The sequence below is a fragment of the Heptranchias perlo genome, chromosome 28 (assembly GCF_035084215.1).
Source record: "Heptranchias perlo isolate sHepPer1 chromosome 28, sHepPer1.hap1, whole genome shotgun sequence".
Classification (NCBI taxonomy): Eukaryota; Metazoa; Chordata; class Chondrichthyes; order Hexanchiformes; family Hexanchidae; genus Heptranchias; species Heptranchias perlo.
Window position 1 is genome coordinate 20683833 of NC_090352.1, and position 25213 is coordinate 20709045.

General features: G+C 41.7%; 2 protein-coding genes across 3 annotated transcripts in view; one reads left to right on the forward strand and one right to left on the reverse strand.

The window, feature by feature from the left end:
* dhrs11a (dehydrogenase/reductase 11a) overlaps positions 1–13788 on the forward strand; it is a 127754-nt gene extending 113966 nt beyond the window's left edge. For both annotated transcript variants that reach the window (XM_068008185.1, XM_068008184.1), the window contains one exon: positions 11419–13788. Coding sequence is in view for 1 of the 2 variants with exons in the window: in XM_068008184.1 (XP_067864285.1) it covers positions 11419–11442 (24 nt within the window). In the remaining variant the exon portion in view is untranslated. The remainder of the gene's footprint in view (positions 1–11418) is intronic.
* Positions 1–25213, reverse strand: part of si:ch211-283g2.1 (sodium- and chloride-dependent GABA transporter 1) — an 81471-nt gene that overhangs the window by 2895 nt on the left and 53363 nt on the right. The window contains exons 5-12 of the mRNA XM_068008181.1: positions 23983–24117; positions 19986–20089; positions 16577–16701; positions 15738–15850; positions 10898–11038; positions 9876–9975; positions 8212–8312; positions 7434–7601 (exon numbers count right to left, since the gene is read on the reverse strand). Of these exons, the coding sequence (XP_067864282.1) occupies positions 7434–7601; positions 8212–8312; positions 9876–9975; positions 10898–11038; positions 15738–15850; positions 16577–16701; positions 19986–20089; positions 23983–24117 (987 nt within the window). The remainder of the gene's footprint in view (positions 1–7433; positions 7602–8211; positions 8313–9875; positions 9976–10897; positions 11039–15737; positions 15851–16576; positions 16702–19985; positions 20090–23982; positions 24118–25213) is intronic.

Below are 25213 nucleotides of genomic sequence, written 5' to 3' on the forward strand. Positions count from 1 at the left end.
GTGGTGAGGAACAGCGCCACTGCCCGTGGATATCGGACAAGCGCAGACATGAAACCCACAATTCACCATCCATTGGAAAAAAAAAAGTAAATTTGAACCTAGGCTGGAGAAAGCAGGGTAACAAAAAGAGAAAAATTAGTGGTGGAAGCAGATTCAATAGTAATTTCAAAAGGGAATTGGATATATACTTGAAAAGGAGAAACTTGCAGGACTACAGGGAAAGAGCAGGGGAGTGGGACTAATTGGATAGCTCTTTCAAAGATGGGCCGAATGGCCTCCTTTTGTGCTGTATGAGTCTATGAACTCAAATTATAAAATATTGGAAATACACAGCTTGTCCATCAGCCTTTGTGAACAGAAAAGGGAGATTACCGTTTTAAGTGTAGACCCTTTATGAGAACCGGGTAATAGAAGAAAAACAGTTTCCTTAATAGAACTGTACAAAGTGAAAATGGGGAGAGGGAAGGAAAGAACAGATCAAGAGTCAAGAATGCGGACCACTGTCACAGAGAAGAGTTAATGGGTTAAATGCTTAGCGTAGAGGCTTTTAAAAGCTGTAAAGAAGTGAAAACTGGTGGATGATATAGGAAGATTATCTTAATACAAGGCAATCAAATGCCATTAAAATACCAAGAGAACACCAAAATAGCTAGCAGAAGGGTGAAGGACGCAATGGGGAAAAAAACATCCAGATCAAATGGAAAGAGATGGTGGGAAATCAGAATGAAATGGGGGAAAAAAAGAAAAGAAAACTGCAAATAAGGAAATCTGAAATAAAAAACAGAAAATGCTGGAAACACACAGCAGCCCCTTCAGCATTTCCAAAGAGAAAAGACAGGCCAACACTCTTGAGTGTAGACCCCCACCAGACCTGTGTCCTGACAAAGGGTCCACTTCGACCGGCGGCCCCCACCTGATTTGCCGTGTCACATGGAGAGAGTAGAGACTGGACAAAGGCGGGGGGGGGGGCAGAATAGAAGGTACGGAGAGACTAGTTCCGTGGGACAGGAACAACTTGAAACAATGGATCTGTGGCAACAGTGCTGTTTGTGTATCTCTGATGAGGAAGAAGCAGATTGTGCAGAGTTAGGGAACTAGAGGAAGCGAGATTGGTGACAATCTGGGAAATGAATGTTTGGTATTGGGGTCATGGTGCAGAGGCAGAGGATAGTTAGTGTTCAGCCACAGCCGGATAATGATATGGCAACATCGCCCGTCGTCAGGTTTGATTATGTGATCAAAAGCAAAATACTGCCGATGCTGGAAATCTGAAATAAAAACAGAAAATGCTGGAAATACTCAGCAAGTCAGGCGGCATCTCTGGAGAAAGAAACAGAGTTAACATTTCAGGTTGATGATCCTTCGTTAGAACTGGAAGAAGTTGAAGATTAAAGAGTTTTCAAGCAGGTACAGAGCCTGGGGAAGGGAGGAGAGGACAGAACAAAAGGAACGGTCTGTGATTGGGTGGAGGACAGGAGTGATTAAATGACAAAAGGAATGATGGTACAAGGCAAGGAGGGTGGTGATGGGACAAGTAAAGAAACAAAAGATGGGTCTAGAGGAGCTGTAAATGGCATTGCCAGCACCTGCTGTCTGAAAAATATGGGAGCAGTGGTTATGATCTGAAGTTACTGAAATCAATGTTGAGTCCAGAAGGTTGTAAAGTAGCTAATCGAAAGATGAGGTGCTGTTCCCCAAGCTTCCGTTGAGCTTCATTGGAACAGTGTAGGAGGCCAAGAACAGAGAGTGAGAGTAGAACGGGGAATTAAAATGGCAAACGACCGGCAGGCCAGGGTCCCGCTTGCAGACTGAGCGGAGGTGTTCAGCAAAGCGATCACCCAATCTGCGTTTGGTCTCCCCAGTGTAGAGGAGACTGCATTGTGAGCAGCGAATACAGTATACTAAATTGAAAGATGTACAAGTGAATCGCTGTTTCACCTGGAAGGAGTGTTTGGGCCCCTGGACAGTGGGAAGGGAGATGATGAAACGGCAAGTATTGCATCTCTTGTGCTCGCACGGGAAGGTGCTGTGGGGAGGAGAGCACATGTTGGGGGTGATGGAAGAGTGGACCAGGGTGTCGCGGAGGGAGTAGTCCCTTCGCAATGCTGAAAGGAGAGGGGAGTGGAAGATGTGTTTGGTGGTGGGATTGCGCTGGAGGTGGCGGAAAAGGCGGAGGATGATACGTTGAATGTGTGGAGGCTGGTGGGGTGGAAGGTGAGGATTAAATAGACCCTATCATGGTTCTGGGAGGGAGGTTAATGGGTGAGGGCAGAAGTGCGAGAAATGGAATGGACACAGTCGAGGGTCCCGTCAACTACGGTGGTGGGGAATCCTCGGTTGAGGAAAAGGAAGCCATATCAGAAGCACTGGTGTGAAAGGTGGCATCGTCAGAACAGATGCGATGGAGACGGAGAAACTGGGAGAAGGGAAGCAGGGTGGGAGGAAATGTAATCAAGGTAGCTGTGGGAGTTGGTGGGCTTATAGTAGATATTGATTGACAGCCTATCCCCGGACATGGAGAAGTCGAGGAAAGGAAGGGAAGAGTCAGAAATGGACCACATGAAGGCGAGGGAAGGGTGGAAATTGGAAGCAAAGTTGATTAAATTTTCCAGTTCGGGGCGAGAGCAGGAAATCAATGTACCGGAAGAGGTGAGGGAGGGGATCCGAGTAGGACTGGAACAAAGAACATTCCACGTATCCCACAAAAAGGCAGGTATAACTAGGACCTATATGGGTTCCCACAGTGACACCTTTTATTTGGAGGAAATGAGTGAAGTCAAAAGGAGAAATTTTTCAATGTTAAGAATGAGTTCAGCCAGGTGGAGGAGGGTGGTGGTGAATGGGGACTGATTGGGGCTCCATTCAAGGAAGTAGCAGGCCGTCCTGGTGGGGGATGGAGGTGTAGAGGGACTGGACGTCCATGGTGAAAAGGAGACGGTCAGAGCCGGGGAATTGGAACCTGCTAAAGATTATATAATGCTCGAATTGGAACTGAGAGAATCACGTGTCACAAGTTCAGCGGGAAACAAGTTACAAAGAGTGCGGGGAATGGCCATCAGTAGGTTTGATGATGAAGTTTAGAGACATCAGGGTGGGTTGTTGCATTATGTAATATTTAGAAAGGTCGTGACGGACTGCAATCTACCCAATCAAGGGATTCCATCTGCAACACACCCTAAGAGTATGATTGCGTCATAATCACTCTCTAAACCCTGAGGTAAGGTTATAGCCTCGAAATTACTGCAAGGTGCCTTATAATTTATCATGTATATTGTATCAAACAATGAATAAATAGTGGTTTTATTGAGCCCATTTCTATGCTGACTGCCCATTGCTGTGTGTTGTACTGTGATGGTCACATGACAGGAATAGTGATTAAGATGTCATTAGCATGAACTCATCAAAAAGTAATTTGCAGTTTGCTGGAGAATAAGGAAAGAGAGAGAGAGAAAGAAAGAAAGAAAGAGACAGTAAGGAACTTGCATTTATATAGTGCCTTTCACGACCTCAGGACATCCCAAAGTACTTCACACCCAATGAAGTACTTTTGAAGTGTGGTCACTGTTGTAACATAGGGAAACATGGCAGTTGATTGCACACAGCAAGGTCTCACAAAGTCAATTTGCGCAAAGAAAAATCGTACAAACAGCAGTGAGGTAAAAGACGAGATTATCCGTTTTAGTGATGTTAGTTGAGGGATAAATGTTGGAAGGACACTAGGAGAACTCCCCTGCTCTTCAAAAAGTGCCACAGGATCTATTACATCCAAAGCAAAATACTGCAGATGCTGGAAATCTGAAAATCTGAAATAAAAACAGAAAATGCTGGAAATACTCAGGCAGCATCTGTGAAGAAACAGTTAACGTTTCAGGTCGATGACCCTTCATCAGAACTGTTTACATCCACCAGACTTGGTTTAACATCTCAATGAAAGACAGCACCATATAGTGCAGCACTCCATTAGTACGGCACTGAAGTGTCAGCCTGGATTATGTGCTCAAATTTCTGGAGTGGGGCTTGAACCCCAACTGTTTGATTCAGGAGGTGAGAGTGCTCCTAGTCAACATTGGCCATTGGCACTAAATTGGCATGCGTAGAATAACTGATGTAGGAAACAGAAGATGTCTCACTGGTGCAGTGCATGGTGCTTTTCTGAGGTTGGGACTGAGGCACATTGTTGGGGAAGAGCAGAGAGAGCTTTTTCTACATCTAACTACGTTATACCTGATTACAGAGTGCCAGCACTAACATTCCATCCCTCACTTTGATATTTACAAAGATAAAAGCTAAAAAAGAGACATACTTGAACTGTTTAAAATGAAAATTACAGCCTTAAAATCATCCCAAGTATCAGTGAAATCACCAAGTATTAGTAAAACCAGGGGGCACTCTACCAAGCAACAGCCCTTGATCAACAGAGCAGCTACATGATCAGTCCCCTGTCAGTGCTCCTCCATTCGCCTGTGGGCAAGTTAGAAAGTACTTTACCATTTTAGGCTGAAATTATCCTGCCCTTAAATGGACCACTCTGCTCTTTAGGGTCACATATCCTGTGCACACACTAATTTGTTCAGACAGGTAGCCAGCATAAAGTGTACGGCAAAGCTGAAAATTGCAACCCAGATTTGGACAAAATCTGTGTGAAAATGGAATGTTAAAGGGCAAAGAGAAAAGAAAATTTTAGGTCAGAGATTAAAATAAAAACAGGAAAAGGAGAGTTCTAAGGCTGGAGGTGCAGCTACAGAGGAGGAAGAGAGGCAGCCCAGCGAAGCTGTCAAAATGCTTCCTCTATAAGGTGCTAGTGGGAATTGTTTGAGTGCAGTCCGGATCACAGATTCCCCACAGAGCACGATAAAATCGGAATCTTGATAAGAAATGTTTCTGCAAAGATGGCAAGATGGCACTCCTGTGCCTTGTGGCATGACGGGGCTGAACACAGGCTCATGCCTTCGATCCTCCAATCGCAGCCATACCGCAATGGGTAGGCACTGAACCCAACTCCACGTCCCTCAGCGTGACCAATACCAGGATGAGCTGGCATCAGCCCATCCCCCACCCTCTGCACAGCCAGAGAGCAAACGTGCAGTTAGGAGATTCAAAAGGAGGGAAAGTACCTTAAAACAGGGAGACTCACTCTTAAAAAAAACACACACAATAAAATTGCTATGGTCTTCACAATTTCCAAAAGTTATTTTTAATGTTTGCACTAATGTTGTAGATAAAAAGAAAAGACAAATCCTGGAAATCTGAAATAAAAGCAAAAAAAAATGCTGGCAATGCCCAGCAGGTCAGTCAACACCCGAAAAGATAAAATACAACGTTTATGGTATAGACACAATTTTAACAAAGCGTCTACACCCCACAAGTCAACCTTTCTATTTTGTTTTTGGATGTTAGTATTTTCTGTTTTTATTTGCACCAAAAATATTTTAAAAATAATAAAAAGATTAATTTGCTTAATTTTCATACATGAAGCCGAATGTGCAACTAAAAATGAGTGAGGCACTAATGCAGTAAACGAGCATTCGCACAAGCACCTGACGAAGGAGAAAAGCTCCGAAAGCTTGTGATTTCAAATAAAGTTGTTGGACTATAACCTGGTGTTGTAAGACTCCTTACATTTGTTTTAATTTGATTGTGTTGCCAACCTTGAGATGAAATCAGTGTTACTGGAGCACTGATTGCAGCTATGCAGCACCACCAAGTGGACCTCTCAGGTAACTACCTCTTATAGCACATTCAAACCCGTTGAGAGAGAGGTACCATTCCTTTTACTTTTGGTTAGCTGGGTGTCTGATATGCAGAAACGTAACACAATTTTTAACAGTCATGGTGATGGGTTGCTAGATGTCAGGCCTTCAGGTATATCAAAAAATATTAAAAGTTTGCACCTCTCTCAGAAAGTCGTGCAAGTAGAGTTTCAGTTTATCCGATACAGAGTGCATACTCTCCTCTCATAGAAACACACCCCACTTATCTAAGTTCAGATAGCTTAGACGTAAGTTGGTAAGAACGAAGATACAGGGCCCGCCCAAGTGTTCGCACACAGACACTGCTCGAATTTGAACAGCTAGGGTATTGGCTGTGGAGGCGAGTGGAAAGGAGCTCAGCTTTCATTGAAACATACAAGAGTCTGAGGGGGTTGGACAGAGTAGATACTGAGAGGTTGTTTCCCCGCCTGGAGAGTCTAGAACCAGGGGGCATAGCCACAGGATAAGGGGTCGGCCGTTTAAGACTGAGTTGAGGAGGAATTTCTTCACTCAGAGGGTTGTGAACCTTTGGAATTCTCTACCCCAGAGGGCTGTGGATGCTGAGTCATTGAGTTTATTCAAGGCTGAGATAGATAGATTTTTGGACTCTTGGGGAAAGAAGGGAAATGGGGATCGAGCAGGAAAGTGGAGTTGAGGTTGAAGATCAGCTATGATCTGATTGAATGGAGGAGCAGGTTTGAGGGGCCTTATGACCTACTCTTGCTCCTATTTCTTATGTTCTTCCCTTCCAAGTCCCACTGCTGAGCCTAATACTGAGCCTACTGAGGCTAATCAATCATGAACAATACTCAGGGGGTTCTGGTTCAGGTATCAGATTACAGAGTACGACACTACGATTTTTGCTCTGAATTTACAATTTTCACCCCACGACTTACTTTGGGCCCGGAGGCCGCCCGACTCTCCGCTTGCTTCCTGCCGACCTCCCTCCCGCTTTGGACAGAAAGTCAGCCAGTTAATGGGGTTCAATAGGCCGCATTCTCTGCCCAGAGTTAACAATCCCACCTGTGTGTGGGACATGGGCTGCAAATTTGAGCACTCTAGTTTCCTCCAGAACGTAAAGCGCTCCTCTACATGATGGAGCTCTAACTTTTGGGGGAAACTATTCAAAAAAAAATCATAATTTAGTTAATTAAATAGTGTAATCTCGCTAATTTAGTTCCAGCTCAGTTTAAATGTTTGAATTTTATTTGTACAGATGGGAAAATGGCAGAGTGGGGCAGGCAATGCATTACATCAGGCAATGCACTACATCTGACGTGTACCCCATCTCTGCTGCTGTGCCTATGGTACAGGACAATATTCCATAGTTGCTGTCACATCCACCTGACGTGCTGAAGGAAAAAATAAATTAAGTAAAAATTGCATGGTGTAAATGTTTGCCGGAGAGCTAAGAAGGGAACAATATCCCGATTTATTTCTCATCACTGCTGGTGAACGAGCTCCGAGTAACTGCTCTCTGCGGCTTGTAACCTCATATTACCCTGTCTAATGGTTCCTGCAGTCTGAATGCTTCAGGATACTTTCTTATTACTGTGTGCATTAACAAGTGACAACTTATTGGCAGTGTGAATGAACTGGCTGGAAGCCTCTAGCCTGCCTGCACGAACTCTGTTTCAATTGAGATGTATTGCCATTTAAGGCGCGCGGCTAAGGGGAACGTACCTCGTAGAATGAACCTTTCAATGTGAGTAATGTGTGAACAACTCCAGCCGGAATCCAGATGAGTGAAGTGAGAGCGATGATCCAGCCGAGACCCTGTGCCCACTCTGGGTATTTGTAACTGCCGTAACGAGCAGGTTCAAACTCAATGATAACAAACACCATAACAACCTGAAGACAAGCAGAGGAATTAAGGCTTCTCACCTTTTCAAAAGAGCAAAAACAGAAACATACCAATATATGATAATAGAATAATATAATGACAGTAGAAAACCCTGGCAGGGGGGAGCAGATAATTATGAATACAGAAATTATCCCTGAAATAAGCACCATACGTAATGCTTTTAAGTACTTATGGGCAGGATTAATTGAAGTGAATTCCCATAATCGTACTGCTGCTGGACTCAAAAGGTCAGTCTCTTGGAATTATTAGTGTTTTTTTCAAAGGGCAAGGCAGCATTTTCACACAAAGCATAATTATTAAAGGAGATGGTAACCGTGCAGTCAAGTCCCACGAATTAATCCTTGCAGCTGTCTTTCGTTTAAAGAAAACTAGTGTTTATTTTCTTAATAAATATACAAAAAAATCTCATTGAGCAGCACAGCGAGTGAATCCAGTGTATCAGAGCGAATCCAGGGTGAATTAAAACAGTTGAAACAAGAGAAAAGTTTTAAAATGTTATAACCTTCATATAGTTCATTAAACCCAGACAAACACCCTGAGGGCCATGTGATTCACACTTGTTGATTAAAAAACTTAAACTACATGATGGATACATACGAGTATGAGTACAGGAGACAGCACCAGCCAACACGCACGGAAGAAAATATTAGGCCCTTTTCCCAGCATTTCCGTAATGTTCTGTGACAGTCGAGAGATACCTTTAAAAAATGAAACCGTCTTTGTAACATCTTGCTGAAAATTCTAGGGGCAATAGCTTGTGTAACGCTGGGGGATTTTTAAATAGAAATGATCTGTTTAAAGCAAAACCTTTAGCTTCAGTCAGTTTTAAACGAATCAGGTATCGTGGCAAAAAGGGTTTGTGACATTTTGACAAGTGCAGCAGAGATTGTAACAATTTATACTTCTCAAAGTGAGCGAGGTTAGAGTAGGGTATTGCACATTTTTCTCATTTAGCCCTTGTCAGGAAAGATCAGATCCAGGTCAGCACCATTAAAGTGCTCTCTACTCTGCTCCAACAATAGGATAAATGCAGAATCAAACTGCTATTCAAAAGTGAACTGAATTGGGCCAATACAGTATCTGTATTTGGGTCGGTTGGAGTTCTTCAGATATTCATTCACCTTGGGGATCATCTATGTGAAAATCACCTAGTAAATTGCAGCCAACACATTTCCAAAAGGGGCAGACCCTGTCTGACCAAGCTCTTTGGAAGTCTCTTCTTCAAATAAGTCAAAGAGTTGGAAAGTCCTATGGTATAGTGCAACTAGATGTTCAAAAAGCCTTGGTAAAGTTTGCATGAAATGACTGTGTCTCAACAGTGAATGCCTATGGGCAGCATCATAGTTGAGACTGATCCTGTCTTTACTTGATGCCCACACATGCAAATTTGCAGCAGGGTGTTGTTGATAGTGATCAGGAGTGAAAACTGATCAATGTATCCTTCCTTAATCCAGCCGTGCACAGGCCCAATGACTGTTCCTCCTGCCTCCATGGTTAACTCAGCACAGTCCGGAGCCAAACCTGGTACCTTACTGCACCGTGTGGCTCTGTTAATCACTGCCTCACCCAGCAGAGCCATCAGGCATTCTTCCTACTTTGTCTTCATCTGTCCATCCCCTTCGATCAATCCATTTAATTTCCCTGGTAGTCAAGTGGTTATGAACCTTATGCATCCATTTCTTTGATGGTGTAGTCACTGTACTGGATCGAAGTATTATTTTTGCATGACGAGGGCAGGGGCAGCTGGGAGTGTCCATGGTTGTCTAGTGGACCTATACATCTACTTTCTCCAGCATGCAAATGATGTTATGCCGGCTTTCTGTGTCATTGTTGCTGTGAGAATCTGACTGTTTAAAATTGTCCATCCATCTAAGGTTCCTGCTGGTCTATTGGACCCTCCGTGTGAATTCTTGGCATTCCAATGACTTACTATTGTCAGTCCCCTGTCAGTTTAATGGGCCCATTGCACCCCTTGGTGTTGGGAGAAGCTCTGAGTTGTTCACATGCTTTTTAAAAAAAAATAGAGTTAGGATTCTTTTAATTCTGGAGGGGTTACATCTAATTTTCAATGTATTTAAAGCTTAGTCCTAGCCTCAATTTACTGATGCACCAGTCAGTTTTAAATTAGGAGATTGATATCTGCATTATATTGTTTGTCCCTATTGCTGCCCTGATAAGCAGTTGGCTTTAATTTTGATACAGATCTATTTGATTGAATCTGTGATGAGAAAGGTTCATGGTAAGACACACAGCAGACATACCGTAAAACCAGCAAATAGCAACCACCTCAAAGAAAGCCAGGAAAACAATGGATACTTGAGCGGTGTAGTGGTCTAGGAGCTGGAAAACGTAAATCCCACCCTGAAATGACATTAAATTAAGACTGATAGTAAAGGCACCCAAGCAATGCTTAAGACTAAACAATACAAGCATATTAGAGTTCTGATCCAGCTGAATGACAGAATTTGAGAGCTGGGAGGCAATAATATTCTAACACCAGTGTAAAAGCATGAACATTTTTTAGGAACAGGAAAAGACAATTAGGCCCTATCTCTTTTTTTTAATAGATCAACCCTTCTCCCTCCATAAGATGAATCACATGGTGAGAAGGCAGCTGGGTGGGGGTTTAACCTCTGCTCATGAATTTGGCATTAATGAAAAATATAATATTTAAATAAGATGATCCACCGAGGTCGATCTGAACAGAATTTTGCAAAACAGCAGTTTCTGGCATTGCAAACCAGAAGCTTGAGGGCCCATTGACCAAGTATTGAGACTTTATCAGCAGCTGACATTCTCCAGTTCTCCAGTTGCACTATATTCTGATTGGAAAGTCTGAGATTATAACAATGGAATTTACTGGCTGGAATCAGGTTGAGGTAATAGTTTCTGCCAGCCTTGAAGTGAAGTGTAGGTATCTGATCCAGCCTGGAACATTTGAGGCAGGAATTCCAGACAAAATTACAGAAAATGTAAAAGCTGGTTCAGAAATACAAGATTAAACAAGACTTGGATTTCCTGTGACAGCAGGACAGTTGTAACAAATGCACTTACATCACCTCAGTTATGGCAAACTGTATAATAATGTGTTATGAAATTGTATGATTAAATCCATTTAACATACGTCCAATGTTATCAAATAAAATTCAGCCAAAATGACAAATTCTAAAACAGTATGGGTAAAAGTGTTGAGTTACAGTGGTAGTTTGATCCAAATAAAGTATCTTGACATTGTAAAAGTTTAAACTCAGAAATGCGTTTGACTGGCACTTAGAAGATTTACCTGTGTGACGTTTGGAATTCCTAACAGTAAGGCTATGACACAGACACCCAGCACCACAAACTCTTTCCTTTTCAGGTATTTCAGTAGCCAGTCCTGGTGGACATCCAATAGACTTGTTACCATCACCTCAACCATGGCAAACTGTAAAATAAGAAATAGTTAAAAGAAACATGGACAAAGTAATTGAATTAATGTATTTTAAATGAGTCCCTGACCTCTTATTCCTTAAATAAAGTTCCAACACCATCACTAACTCAATTAAATACTATTTGCTCTGTAGAAATATAAAATAAATAATCAAAATTGAAGGACACCGAAACACTATGTAAAATTTTAAGCAACATGGAATCCTGTCAGAGCCGGAATCTTCTAGCAAATGGATTACACCTGAAACACAATCCACTCTTTCTCTTTTCACTTGTTGATGGGCATGTTGTATAGTTCCAATATACACTGTTTTTATTTGAATTTTCCAGTATTTGCTGTTTTTTAAACTCTTGTCATTTTTCTTTGTATTTTAGGTTTGCTGCTATGCTTCGGAATGACGTCACCACTCAGAATCCTGCTAATTTACCAATTTGCTGTGCAGCTTGTTATTTATTAAATGCTGTTTTCATATTACACAGAACCAAAACCCAATCACAACACATAAATAATTATGTATGTATGATTAAAAAAAAACTCTGAAAAGAGGTGTAGGACTGGGACTTGTAATTTAGTGAATCCCTTTATAGCACTGAACAAAACAGAAGCCAGGGAGAACAGCAGGTTAAAGTCAAGAGTCACATATACTAACTACAATCACAAAGGAGAAGATAATGGATTTGATATTCTGTGCACTGGCCTTTATTAAAAGCTGGGAAGAGGTGAAAAACTGGTGGGTGATACACAATAATCATCTCAGTCAGGAGTTGAAAACAACAACAGTAACTTGCATTTATATAGCGCTTTTAACGTAGTAAAACCTCTGAAGGCACTTCACAGAAGCGTTATCAGATAAATTTTGACACCGAGCCACGTAAGGAGATATTAGGACAGGTGACCAAAAGCTTGGTCAAAGAGGTCGGTTTTAAGGAGCGTCTTAAAGGAGGAGAGAGATGTAGAGAGATGGAAAGATTTAAGGAGGGAATTCCAGAGCTTAGGGCCTAGACAGTTGAAGGCACGGCTGCCAATGGAGGGGCAAAGGAAATTGGAGATGCACAAGAGGACAGGTTTGGAGGAATGAAGGGATCTCGGAGGGTTTTAGGGCTGGAGGAGGTTCCTGTGATAGGGAGGGGCAAGGCCTTGGAGGGATTTGAACACAAGGATGAGAATTTTAAAATCAAGGCGTTGCTGGACTGGGAGCCAATGTAGGTCGGCGAGCACAGGGGTGATGGGTGAACGGGACTTGGTATGAGTCAGGATACGGGCAGCAGAGTTTTGAATGAGCTCAAGGTTACGAAGATTGGAAGATGGGAGGCCGGCCAGGAGAGCATTGGAATAGTCGAGTCTAGAGTCAGTCATTAGAAAGACAGGCAGGAGTGGAAACATGTCCAAAATAAAACTGAGCAAAGTGGATCGTGGCTGTGACAAAAATTATTCATTTTTGTGCAAGGTTGTTTTGGTAGTTGTCACTTTAAAACTTAGTCATTGCACAAAGCGATTTTAGCAGTCAGTTAAAGCCTATCCCAATAAAACGTTGCAAGGTTATCAGTCTCTTTGGTAAGGGGTACGGTATGGAAAAGAGTTACCTAGGCACCCTGGATACAAACTGAAGTGTGCAGCTGCAGGTGTGACAAAAACCCAAATCATTATTATGCAACCTTGGTAGTAAATTTAATGTGTTCTAGATATATTGGTTCAGTCTTTTATTTGATAGTTCCTTTTTGAATTTGAATGGCTAGTTATTCAAAATCTAGGTTGCCCAGATGACTCTTTTCCAGGATATAAAAGAGACAATTCTTTTGAATCAGGGTCAGTTGGAAGGTTCTCTTAAAGAAGGCAGTTATGCACTTGGAAGTTTCTATGAGAAAGGCAGGTAGGAATCTCATGAGGAGACAATTTGAAAATCTCACAAGATATGGGTTAACAGTCCTGAAGCATCACTACATTCACTTCAAAGTTATAAAAAAAAATCGAATTAATTCTTGGAGTTAAAAGAAGAAAGAAAGAACTTGCATTAATATAGCACCTTTCACAACCTCAGAATATCTCAAGTTGCTTTACAGCCAAGGAAGTACTTTTGAAGTTTACCCACTGTAGTAATGTAGGGAAATGTGGCAGCCAATTTGTGCACAGCAAGGTCCCACGAACAGCCATGAAATAAATGACCAGATAATCTGTTTTAGTGATCTCCCTTGAGGAATACATATTGGCCAGGACACTGAGAGAACTTCCCTGCTTGTCTTCAAACACTGCAGTGGGGTCTTTTGCATACACCTGAGAGAGCAGACGGGGTCTTAGTTTAACATCTCATCCAAATAACAGTACCTCCAATAGCGCATCACTCCCTCAGTACTGAAAAGTCAGTCTAGATTATGTACTCAAGTCCTGGAGTGGAGTTTGAACCCATAACTTTCTGACTCAGAAGTGAGAGTGCTATCAATGAGTCAATGCTAAATCGGCTTAAATTGTAAACAACCAACTGAGGCACAAGAGAGTGAGACTGAGACTGGGATTGCGAGGCCTTTTACCTCTGGCACTGGGGTTCAAATTCAGCCCAGACTAGTGGAATGATGGTTTTTCATCTGCCTGCCAAATGGTCCTATAAGTTTGGGCGGTTGCTGATCCAGCTCCAGGTAAGCACAGGCCCTGGACTCTAAATTGACAGGCATAGAATGACTAGTGAATGGGTACGTTGTAGTTGTTTTATCATTTTGTGTACTTGAGGAGTTAGATGAAAAACTTGCTACTGTAAATATTTAATTATTATACCATTGTTAGATTACTTACGTGTTTATGATTTGTTTAATAAATTTGTTTCAGCTGTTGAGGTGATACTATGTGTTGCTGGTGCCAGATGAACTGTTTCACTTACATTACGGTACATCAAGCAGCAGTGAGACCACAATTTCATATTTATCTCAATTAATGCAGCTCCTTTGTATAAATCAACACACTAATATTTAGATATATTTAAAATAATGATTCTTCGCCTGTTTGAGAAGTTACATGAGGTTGTATTTTATATTTGACAGAAGTAATTTCTTGATTTCAGTATTTATATGGTCAAATCTACATGATTTTTCTAATGTAGTGAGAAAAGATATTGGGGCAGAAATCGCTCTGAGCAGCGAGGCAATGCTTACTGCCGCTCCTGCGAATTAGATTAACAAAATTACTTACTGTGGGCTCTGTGGTGTCGAATTGCTTGAATTTTAACTTTTAAAAAATTGTGCGCTATCAACCCAGCCTCTGAACAGCGTGAGTAGCTGCACGGCTGGAAAAGTCTGTGGGAGGAGAAGACGCGCCCACAAAATCTGTCAGGAAGAAAAGGTTTGCCCACAGAATCAGGCTGCATTGCTCAAGCAGGCAAGCAGACTTCATTCATTGAAAGCTAGTATTCTGTAATAACCATAAATAAAAATGTTTACTTTTTTTTAATGAAAAACCAAAGAAATAATTGAATTAAATAAGAGACAGAAGGGAAAAGTTAAATTTTAAAAAAATATTTTAATATTTAATGACCAAAATTATTAAAATAAGGAGTAATATGACACTTCACATTTTTAAAAGTTAATTTCTTGTTGTTTGGCAGTCATTAAGACTTACTGTGCTGTTAATACTTAGTTTAGACTTGGTATTTTAAAGCGTACCTGTTTGATGGTGTGATTAGTTACTTTCCAGCTGGGCAGATAAGCAAGTTGGCACTTTTTCAATGATTTCATTGATTGCAGCGTGCAATGGCCCTTTAATTCGAAGCTGTCATATCGCGGTGAACCACTAGGAGCGAGTTCCGGATTTCTGTGTTTCACTGCGAATGCGCAAATGCAGGAACTTGCTCCTTCAGTTCACCCCTAACAACGGAGAGTGCTTTTGAGCTCCTCTGTTACTTCGGGAGTGATTTGTGCCTCAATGAATTTTGAACTCCAAATATAATTTTACTGGGCTGATATAATCTGGGGGACTAGGTGATACTGTGGGTGAGACATTGGTCTGTTCTGAATTGTTAATTGTAAACAATTTTACAACACCAAGTTATAGTCCAGCAATTTTATTTTAAATTCACAAGCTTTCGGAGGCTTTCTCCTTCCTCAGGTGAACGATGTGGAAATGAAATCCTCGAAATGAAATCGCATTTATAATTCACAGAACAATGCTTGGTGATTACAGACAGTTTTTTCAACTGCCCGTTGAAAAAACTGTCTGTAATCACCAAGCATTGTTCTGTTTTTTGATGCGATTATAAATCGCATTATAAATGCGATTTCATTTCGAGGATTTCATTTCCACATCGTTCACCTGAGGAAGGAGAAAGCCTCCGAAAGCTTGTGAATTTAAAATAAAATTGCTGGACTATAACTTGGTGTTGTAAAATTGTTTACAATTGTCAACCCCAGTCCATCACCGGCATCTCCACATCTGAATTGTTAAAGTAGTGAGAAAGTGCAATATCTCTGAGGGGTTCAAGGTGACTGTTTCATTCCAGAGTTGCTGGAATCTGTTGGACAGTTTTTCATCAGAGCTTCTGACTGATTAAGAATTTGTTCACAGTGCAGGTTTTTTTAAACAGTCATCTCATACCTGTACATTAAGTAGAAAAAAGATGATAAAACTGGATGCAAACTTACAATCCTCTGCCGCTGAATTCCCTCCCCAGCCATCACTGTAACCTGAAGATGCCAATGGTTTAGACTCTTACCTGACTGTCAAGTCCCAAAAACAGCAGCATAACAAAAAACAGCACCGCCCACAGGGGAGAAACCGGCATTGTAACAAAGGCTTCTGGGTAAACCACAAACACCAATCCTGGGCCTACAAGGATAAGAACCATTTTAAAAGTTACGTACTGCAGTGGTAATCAAGCATGAAATTATCAGTACAAGAAAAAAATCTGTTTGCCTCAAAATTTTACTATTCCTTGCTGTCACTTTTTTTTCTCACCAATTTACTCCTGTCTCTTCCTGTTCTACTGAAGGCATCGACTTCTTGCTGGACACACCTTTTCTAACAGCCATTAATCATATGTGAACCAGATATTGAGTACTAGCAAGACTACTCAACTGTGAGGGAAAACTCAGCCAAGCCTATCCCTCTCCTCATCCAAAATCCATATAAATGCATTAGTTGCTGGATAGTGAGCAGGAGCAGGAAGCTCTTTCTAACTCAGGGATGCAGAAGCCAATTGTAACATAATCTACCATTGCCTTGGCCGAAATCAGCTAATTCAATACAGACTGGGGTTCAAACCTAAAACCCTCCTGGTTCTTCGAATATGCTGAGCCATTTGCCACAAATACTGACACTTTTGTTTTTTCCGACTATGCTGCTCTTTAATGGGCAGTCCATAAGAACTGCAGCTATGCAGTATTCCCCATCCCCCATCCAAGATAAATGAAAATATTGGAGATGGAAACACATTTTAATGCTTATTCATTTACACGCAATTAACTATATATTTCTGCAATTGGATTAAAGCATATCACCAGAAAGTCTCAATAAATCGTTGCAGCTCCTTTTTGCATCTCTGCATTCACTTACCATCTACAGCAATGTTATCAATAGGAACATTAATCATATGGGACATGTATCCAAATGCAGAGAAAATGACAAATCCAGAAAATATACTTGTGGCAGAGTTAGTCAATGAGATGGCCAATGTATCTCTGTGAGGAAATAAAAATATAATTACCAAATGTTAATATATAGCTGTGAGCAATTTATTTACAAATTAATCAAGTGTTTGAGACGACTTATCAACAGAAGGTTTGCAATTCATAATGATTAACTCCTTGAGCCATTGTCCTCATTCAAGTCTGTTATATTTTATAAATCCCACTTAGAGGTATCAGAAAAGTTTATTTAATGATTTTCCTGGGGACAGGGCCCAGGGCATGCTTATTGCCCAGGTAAAGTGTATTGCCCAGGAACGCCTACTGCCCAGGGAGTGCCTACTGCCCAGGAACACCTACTGCCCAGTAAATGCCTACTGCCCAGGGAACGCTTACTGCCCAGTAAATGCCTACTGCCCAGGGAGTGCCTATTGCCCAGGGAGCGCCTATTGCCCAGTGCATGCCTAATACTCAGGGAATTCCTACCGCCCAGGGAACGCCTATTGCCCAGTGCATGCCTAATACTCAGGGAATTCCTACTGCCCAGGGAACGCCTATTGCCCAGTGCATGCCTAATACTCAGGGAATTCCTACTGCCCAGGGAACGCCTATTACCCAGTGCATGCCTAATACTCAGGGAATTCCTACTGCCCAGGGAACGCCTATTACCCAGTGCATGCCTAATACTCAGGGAATTCCTACTGCCCAGGGAACGCCTATTACCCAGTGCATGCCTAATACTCAGGGAATTCCTACTGCCCAGGGAACGCCTATTACCCAGTGCATGCCTAATACTCAGGGAATTCCTACCGCCCAGGGAACGACTATTACCCAGTGCATGCCTAATACTCAGGGAATTCCTACTGCCCAGGGAACGCCTATTACCCAGTGCATGCCTAATACTCAGGGAATTCTTACTGCCCAGGGAACGCCTATTACCCAGTGCATGCCTAATACTCAGGGAATTCTTACTGCCCAGGGAACGCCTATTACCCAGTGCATGCCTAATACTCAGGGAATTCCTACCGCCCAGGGAACGCCTATTACCCAGTGCATGCCTAATACTCAGGGAATTCTTACTGCCCAGGGAACGCCTATTACCCAGTGCATGCCTAATACTCAGGGAATTCTTACTGCCCAGGGAACGCCTATTACCCAGTGCATGCCTAATACTCAGGGAATTCTTACTGCCCAGGGAACGCCTATTGCCCAGTGCATGCCTAATACTCAGGGAATTCCTACCGCCCAGGGAACGACTATTACCCAGTGCATGCCTAATACTCAGGGAATTCCTACCGCCCAGGGAACGACTATTACCCAGTGCATGCCTAATACTCAGGGAATTCCTACCGCCCAGGGAACGCCTATTACCCAGTGCATGCCTAATACTCAGGGAATTCTTACTGCCCAGGGAACGCCTATTACCCAGTGCATGCCTAATACTCAGGGAATTCTTACTGCCCAGGGAACGCCTATTACCCAGTGCATGCCTAATACTCAGGGAATTCTTACTGCCCAGGGAACGCCTATTGCCCAGTGCATGCCTAATACTCAGGGAATTCCTACCGCCCAGGGAACGACTATTACCCAGTGCATGCCTAATACTCAGGGAATTCCTACCGCCCAGGGAACGACTATTACCCAGTGCATGCCTAATACTCAGGGAATTCCTACCGCCCAGGGAACGCCTATTACCCAGTGCATGCCTAATACTCAGGGAATTCTTACTGCCCAGGGAACGCCTATTGCCCAGTGCATGCCTAATACTCAGGGAATTCCTACCGCCCAGGGAACGCCTATTACCCAGTGCATGCCTAATACTCAGGGAATTCTTACTGCCCAGGGAACGCCTATTACCCAGTGCATGCCTAATACTCAGGGAATTCCTACCGCCCAGGGAACGCCTATTACCCAGTGCATGCCTATTACCCAGGGAATTCCTACCGCCCAGGGAACACCTATTACCCAGTGCATGCCTATTACCCAGGGAACGCCTACTGCCCAGGGAATTCCTACCGCCCAGGGAACGCCTATTACCCAGGGAATGCCTACTGGTCAGAGGAGGAAAATTGGCTCTAATATGTCTGAGGGAATTTTGATTTTATCACGCAAGCTATTTATTGAGAAACCAAACTGCTTATTAAGCTGAAGGGCTAAGGCCCGTACTGCAGGTTGAAAAGAGTAAAAAGAGAAAAAGGGAAGATGAGATAAACTATGAAGCAGTGATTAAGTCACACAAAGCTTGGATTTTAGAAACTTGAATATTGTATGAGAAAGGAGGACTGAGCGTGTTTGGATTTATGAAGCTAAAATGGCTCATTAGAACATCAATTAAATAATAATCATTTTAGAGGCACTCTCATAATCACAAATATTACAAAGTTAAGTACAGATGAGGGAGGCCATTTTGCTCATTATTCATAAAAAGCTTTGATACCCTCATTACAACGTCTTACTGCCCACGAATCTTCAGAATTCTTGCTTCTACTACCCTACCAGGAAGACCATTCTTTGTGTGAAGACCTGAACTTGCCGTTTTCTAGTTTTCTATCTCTGTCCCTTTGTCCTGCAATCATGGTTTAACTTGAATAGTGCCCTGGATTAATCTTTTCTATTCCTCTTAGTGTCTCACATACCTCTATAAGCTTCTGTCTCATTTATTTCTTTTCAAAGCCTAAGAGTTCCCTCATAACTCCGTCATCTAACACAAGCCCCATGGCCGTTCTCTGGGCTGATTTTGGGACTTGGATATTTTCCTAATACCTTAATGACCAGAACTGAATGCAGTATTATTTTGCATTTCTGATTCCAGCACCAGTGCTTGGGGCACTCGACTCAATACATCTGCCCAGTCTGACTTTACTCCCTTAACTAGCGCCCACTGCTTTCCCCCTTTCAGCCAATTCCTGACCCATTTCCAAGTTTTACCTAGAATACCCACTGCTTTAAGTTGTGCAGCAGCTTTTCATTTGAAACTTTATCAAAGGCTTTCTGGAAGTTTAGATGCGCTGGGATAAATTTTCATCTTCATGGCTTGGGTGCTAATCTGGTCGGACGGATTGCCTGCTATTTATAGAACCCACCTGATTTTCTGGGGTCTCCGGGGCTCTTCTGCCAAAGTTCCAGCCAACGGAGGGGAGAATCCCCATGGAAATCCCACCCCCCCCCCCTACATTCCACTGCTAGAGCTACCAGTTCACCATTTATAAAACACATAAAAAATAATAATAGAAAAGGATAACAATACAGGATTTAGGATCAGTTCCATTGGTTAAGTTACATTAATTTTGATTGGTAATTCATAGCTCAGTTATTAAGGCAAGATATAAACAAAATACTTAAGAATATTGTTGTTGAACTTGTTGTAACTCGCCATGGCAATCAGTGAGCCAAAGCCAATGCCAATGGAATTGAAGACTTGGACAGCAGCATAAACCCACACCTGAGATAAAACCAAGAAAATGCCTGTTGTTAGAAACTGAGCAAACAGCAGCAGCTGCAGTGGGGAGGGTATCTGGGCAACACCAGTGCAATGTTCTGAGTGAGGTAATGAGGGGAAGCTATTCACCCTGACTGTTGTCATACAGCTGTGATAGGTTGCTGATAGTTACACTGAACCATCTCCAAATGCAAAGTGACCCATTTTAAAACTCCATAGCTTTAAAAAAGATCCCCTCAATTTTCTCCCCTCCTGTCCTGAAGGTACTGATGTTTAAGCTGGGCCACAGTTCTACTGGCATCAGTTGCCCTCCAGCACCTAACCCAAGTGTCCGTTCTTTGTATTAAAGTGTAGATTGGCCATTCAACCTTGTGGGGCATCACAATCCAATCACTCTACATCCACATAAACGTAATTTCAAAAAGGGACTGAAGGAATAACAATCAGCAGGAGGGCCCCTGCAAGATTTTTTCCCCACCTTAAGCACCAGAGCACATCATTTCAAAAATAAAAATAGAATTTCTCCCTACTACACTGTAAATACAGTAATAAATCTTTGGTGAGGTAAATTGCATAGCACAGAAGTGTGTTATGATTTTTAAAACCTTGAATGTAAAAGGTATTGAAAGCTGAAATTATATAATTTGCCATTCTAGGAACTTATGTGCACAGTTACCAACAAGAACACAATGGGGGAGAATTGTCAATAGTGATTTTTTACGATGAGGAATACTTTTAACACTGTACAATGTATGTCCTGTTGCTTAAGTACAGTTAAATCACTAATAGCAGAGTAAAGCAACTTGATTGAGAGCAAGAAAATGTCAAAATCTAAGGGATCAGAGAAACTCTTAGTACTAGACTACAAGAGCTGCCACAGCGATGCAGATTGTACACCGTCTCAACAGGATGAGCTGTAAAATTGGATTGAAAAACATTTCAACATTCTGGGGGCCATTTGCCTGACCTGGACCCCACTACATGCTTTTGAAGGCCAATACACTTTTGTTCATTTGGTGTACCGACCTCCACTGAAATGCCAGGTCCCGTTTCAGCCTCAGGAGCAGGGACTGCCGGCTCCACCCCAGGCCATCAATTGCCTTGTAAGGGGTGGATGGAGGCTCTGGCCCTTCCACGGCAGCCAGTAAACTCCCAGAAACAGCTGAGATCCGGTGCAACCTGGAGGTTCAGCTGGTCTCCTCCCAGTTACTGCAGGAGGAGACTGGTATAATTCCTGGAGAATTTCAAGGCCTTTTTATTAAAATTGGTTCACCTGATAGACTGCAGCTGTGGATATACAGCCAGATGTACTGCCAGTGAATTACTCTTTACTTGTATGCTAAGAAGGTTTTCATTAGCCTGAGTGGAAGTATTTGCTATCTACTTTGGAAAGATTCAGTGGCAAACAAGTTTTGACAGATGAATTGAAATGTTATACTCTGCAGTTGCATCAATTGACCATTTACCTTATATGCTTCAAACTTAACAGATATGGACCTTTCGTCCTACCCTGCCCTTGACCTTTACATGGTAGAACTACTCCCAGAGTCTCCATGCTTTTTGACAAAAGAAAGCAATCACAAACACAACTTACAAGCTCTTACTTGGGACTGTTAGGTCTCAATTGTACCCCAGGTGCAGGCAACAAAGGAAAATGGTAACATTTCTGGGCACAGTATAAGGTGGACTAAGTGTAACCTGGACTAAGTGTAACATGGATGGGAAAAGAAATCACATATTTGGGTATAAACAATAGTAGCATTTCCATCTGTGGCAGAATTGGATTTCAGAACATCAATAAGTTGATATTAAAATGGACTTTTGAGATGGAGAAAGCTGCTTTGATCTTTTGATAAGTAGACACTAGAAAATCTTATCATCCTGTGATTCTGACAAGCTGTTAAATGATCTTCTTGATAATGGATATTTTCACACATTATCTCGAGAACATCTTCAGCAGGCACATTCATTCAGCGTTCCATCTAACCTAACATTTCATTATAATGATCCGACTAACAGAGCACTACAACAACAGGGTTTCATAGAGGATAAAGCCGATGTAGAAATATGAGGCATAACTATTTTTACAGAGGTATACCTTTCAGCATTCAGAGATTGAAGACCAATATCCTAGTGGGTGAGTTTTGCTAGTCTTAGCTAAGGCCACATGAAGTGATGTGGGCAGGCCAATGATATGGCACTGACAAACTGTATGAGGATGTAAATGGGATGTCTTGTAATACGCTTTGTAACGGAGAAGTGTACAATAATGTCATCTGTAATATGATTACACAACGGTGTCACATTAATCACAGGTGACTACATTGATTTATTGTAATTTAAGTCAAATCTTATAAAAATAAATTAAAAATCATTGCAAACAATTGCGCAGTGCAGTAGATCTCTGGATCTATAATCAGCATTCAACTCTGCATAATAGAACCTCAAGTCACTATTATTAACAATAAGAAAAAAAAATCTATGATTAATTTATAAAAATGGGTCTTCATTTCCATAGCTGTTAAAACAGAAGCATATAAGGAACCCCAAAATTGAACATCATACAGTTTGAATTAGATTTGTTTAAAGTAAAAATTAGCTTTATTTTTTCCTTTTGGAATATTTAAGTTTTGTTGCTGATATTCAGACAGACTTCTGACATATTTGTTGGAATAAATTAAGTACACTACTAATTTGAGATAAGCCAGTTGAAATCTGGAGTTTTTTGGTGGTTTCTATGTGTACTGGAATGTCCAAAATGTAACTCTCAACAACTCTTTACCCCCAGCAGGATGTGGGATATCAGGATATGAAAACATCAGCACAAGCAATTTTTCTTTCATCTTTGTATGATGGGACCTTCATCTCTGGGGATTGAGAGTTGATCACTTTGAAATTGGGAATCTACCTTAAATTTCATCTTGATTTTATCTTATCAAACAGATGTTCTACAGAACAGAAGATGTTCACCAAAAAATGCAATCAGTGCATGCAGTGAATCTTCTACAGCTAAATCGTTTTAGTTCATTCAGATCAACCCGTGAGACAGAACCAGCACTTTGCCTTCTTTCTCTCTGGGGTAGGAGGGTAGGTTAGTGGGCTTTCTTTGGGGTCAAGGTGGCTTTCAGATGTCAAGCTTGGCAATGGAAGTTCAGAACCAAGTCTACGTAGTAGACTTGCTAATCCGATATCTACGGCAGGCAGGTCCACAATACTCCAGAGCATTATTGATGACTGATCAGCCAGCCTGACTCATTAATGGAACCTGGGAGGGGTGGAAGGGAGACCTGTTACAGGGTCGCTAGGAGTTTTCCCCTTCAACTCCAGATTAACCTGTATGCCAATGCCCCAAAGAGTAAAGTCATCTTGGCTTGATAAGAAGCAGGAAGTTTATTTGTGGTGGTAGGCTATGTGGCTTTCTCTGGTTAAACTCCAGAAGTGCCCCTTTGCAAGTTTGTTGTCCCTAAGCCTTGGTTCCGACAACTTGTGCCTAAATTCTCTGGACTTGATTAGTGGGCTGTGTCCTTATGCAATCTATATAATGCCAAGGTAGGCTTCTCAATAGCTTGATTTGGAGACTCTTAAACAGCATGATGAGTTTCTGTGTGTGCCAGATGCCTGGCTGTCTAAAAACAAGCCTCTTCCTATTTCTAATCAGGAAGAAACAATTAAAGTTGAGACAGTTTAAGGTAGTAACTCAGTTTTATAAGTATCTTTTATTATTTTTGGAATTAAAAAAGTTTTATAAAAGCAGAAGTACAAGGTTTTTGTTGATGAAACATCATCAGATCTCCCTGACCAAAATGCATTTTATTTAAGTGTGAAAACATAAATCGTGATTAGGCTTTCCAAAGTTTCTAACCTTAAAGTTCATACAGAAACGTGATAATGCTTACCTGGATTTCCTTTAGTTTCTCCCACTTCGGATTAACAAAGTAATCAATTCCAACTGCAGCTCCTGGGAGTTGCACATTGTTAATGAGGATGGCAAGCAGCACTACGTAAGGGAAGAGTGCAGTGATGTATACAACCTGGTTACAGAGAACGTGAAGAAAAGATGATTAAATATTAGGATAAAGTCTGCAGACTATCTGTGGGATATATTTAACCATTATTCTTGCTACTCTTTCTCTTCTGTATCCCACCTAACTCAGGCCCCTCCTCTAGCTGGTTGGGTATGACAACAGACTGAAAACTGTCATGTTACTTGACACCAATATCTCCTTTTTGTTGCAGCTAATGGAGGCTGAAGTATGTGTACTCTCCATGGCACAAAAACAACCCTAGTATCACTTCCTCTCCACAGTATAATGAAGTATCAGACACAAATGGAATTTGAAGTTCCCACAGTTGAATAGCTTGCCAATCCATGAAGAATGGGTACTTGGTCCATGGAACCTTCTCTCATCAAGACCCAGTGCCTTCCAGCAAGGAAGGGAAGAAAATTGAAAAGGCATAAGGGGAGATCTTTAAACAGATGCCAGGAGGAACACAAATCTTTCCATGTAACTGCAAATGACTTTTCGGAAGACATTTGATGCAATTCTGCTAAAATTATGGCGCATGGAATCGGAGGCAATCTTAAGACATAGATAAAAACTTATTTGGAAGGTTGGAAGCAGAGCATTGGGATAAAAGGGATAACCTTGGATTGTCAGGCAGTGACAGGTAGTTTCCCTGTGGTTACAATGCCAGGATCCTAGCTTTTCTCTCTATGTGTAAATGAGCTGAATTTGGGCATTGAGGTCAGTATATTCAAGTTTGCAGATGACACTTTACTGGGAGCTATAGTAAATTATAAAGAAGAGAGCTGAAAATTGCAAAAGAACATGGTAGAGCAAGCAAGTGGATAGAGCAATGAGAGATGCAGTTCATCACAACAAATTGTGAGTAAGAATGGCTGATGAGAAAAGTCTAAATGTAAAGCATTCTGGGGGTGGGGTGGGGTGCAGAGATGAACAAAAGGATATTGAGTCTAGGTACATAAATCATTAAAAGTTAGCTCACAGTGCTGAGTGCACATTGCAATGAAGAAAGCTAATGGAATGCTGGGCTTCACCACAAGAGGTTTAGAATATAAAAGCAAAGAAGTCCTACTGCAATTAAATAGAGCACGGGTCAGACCTA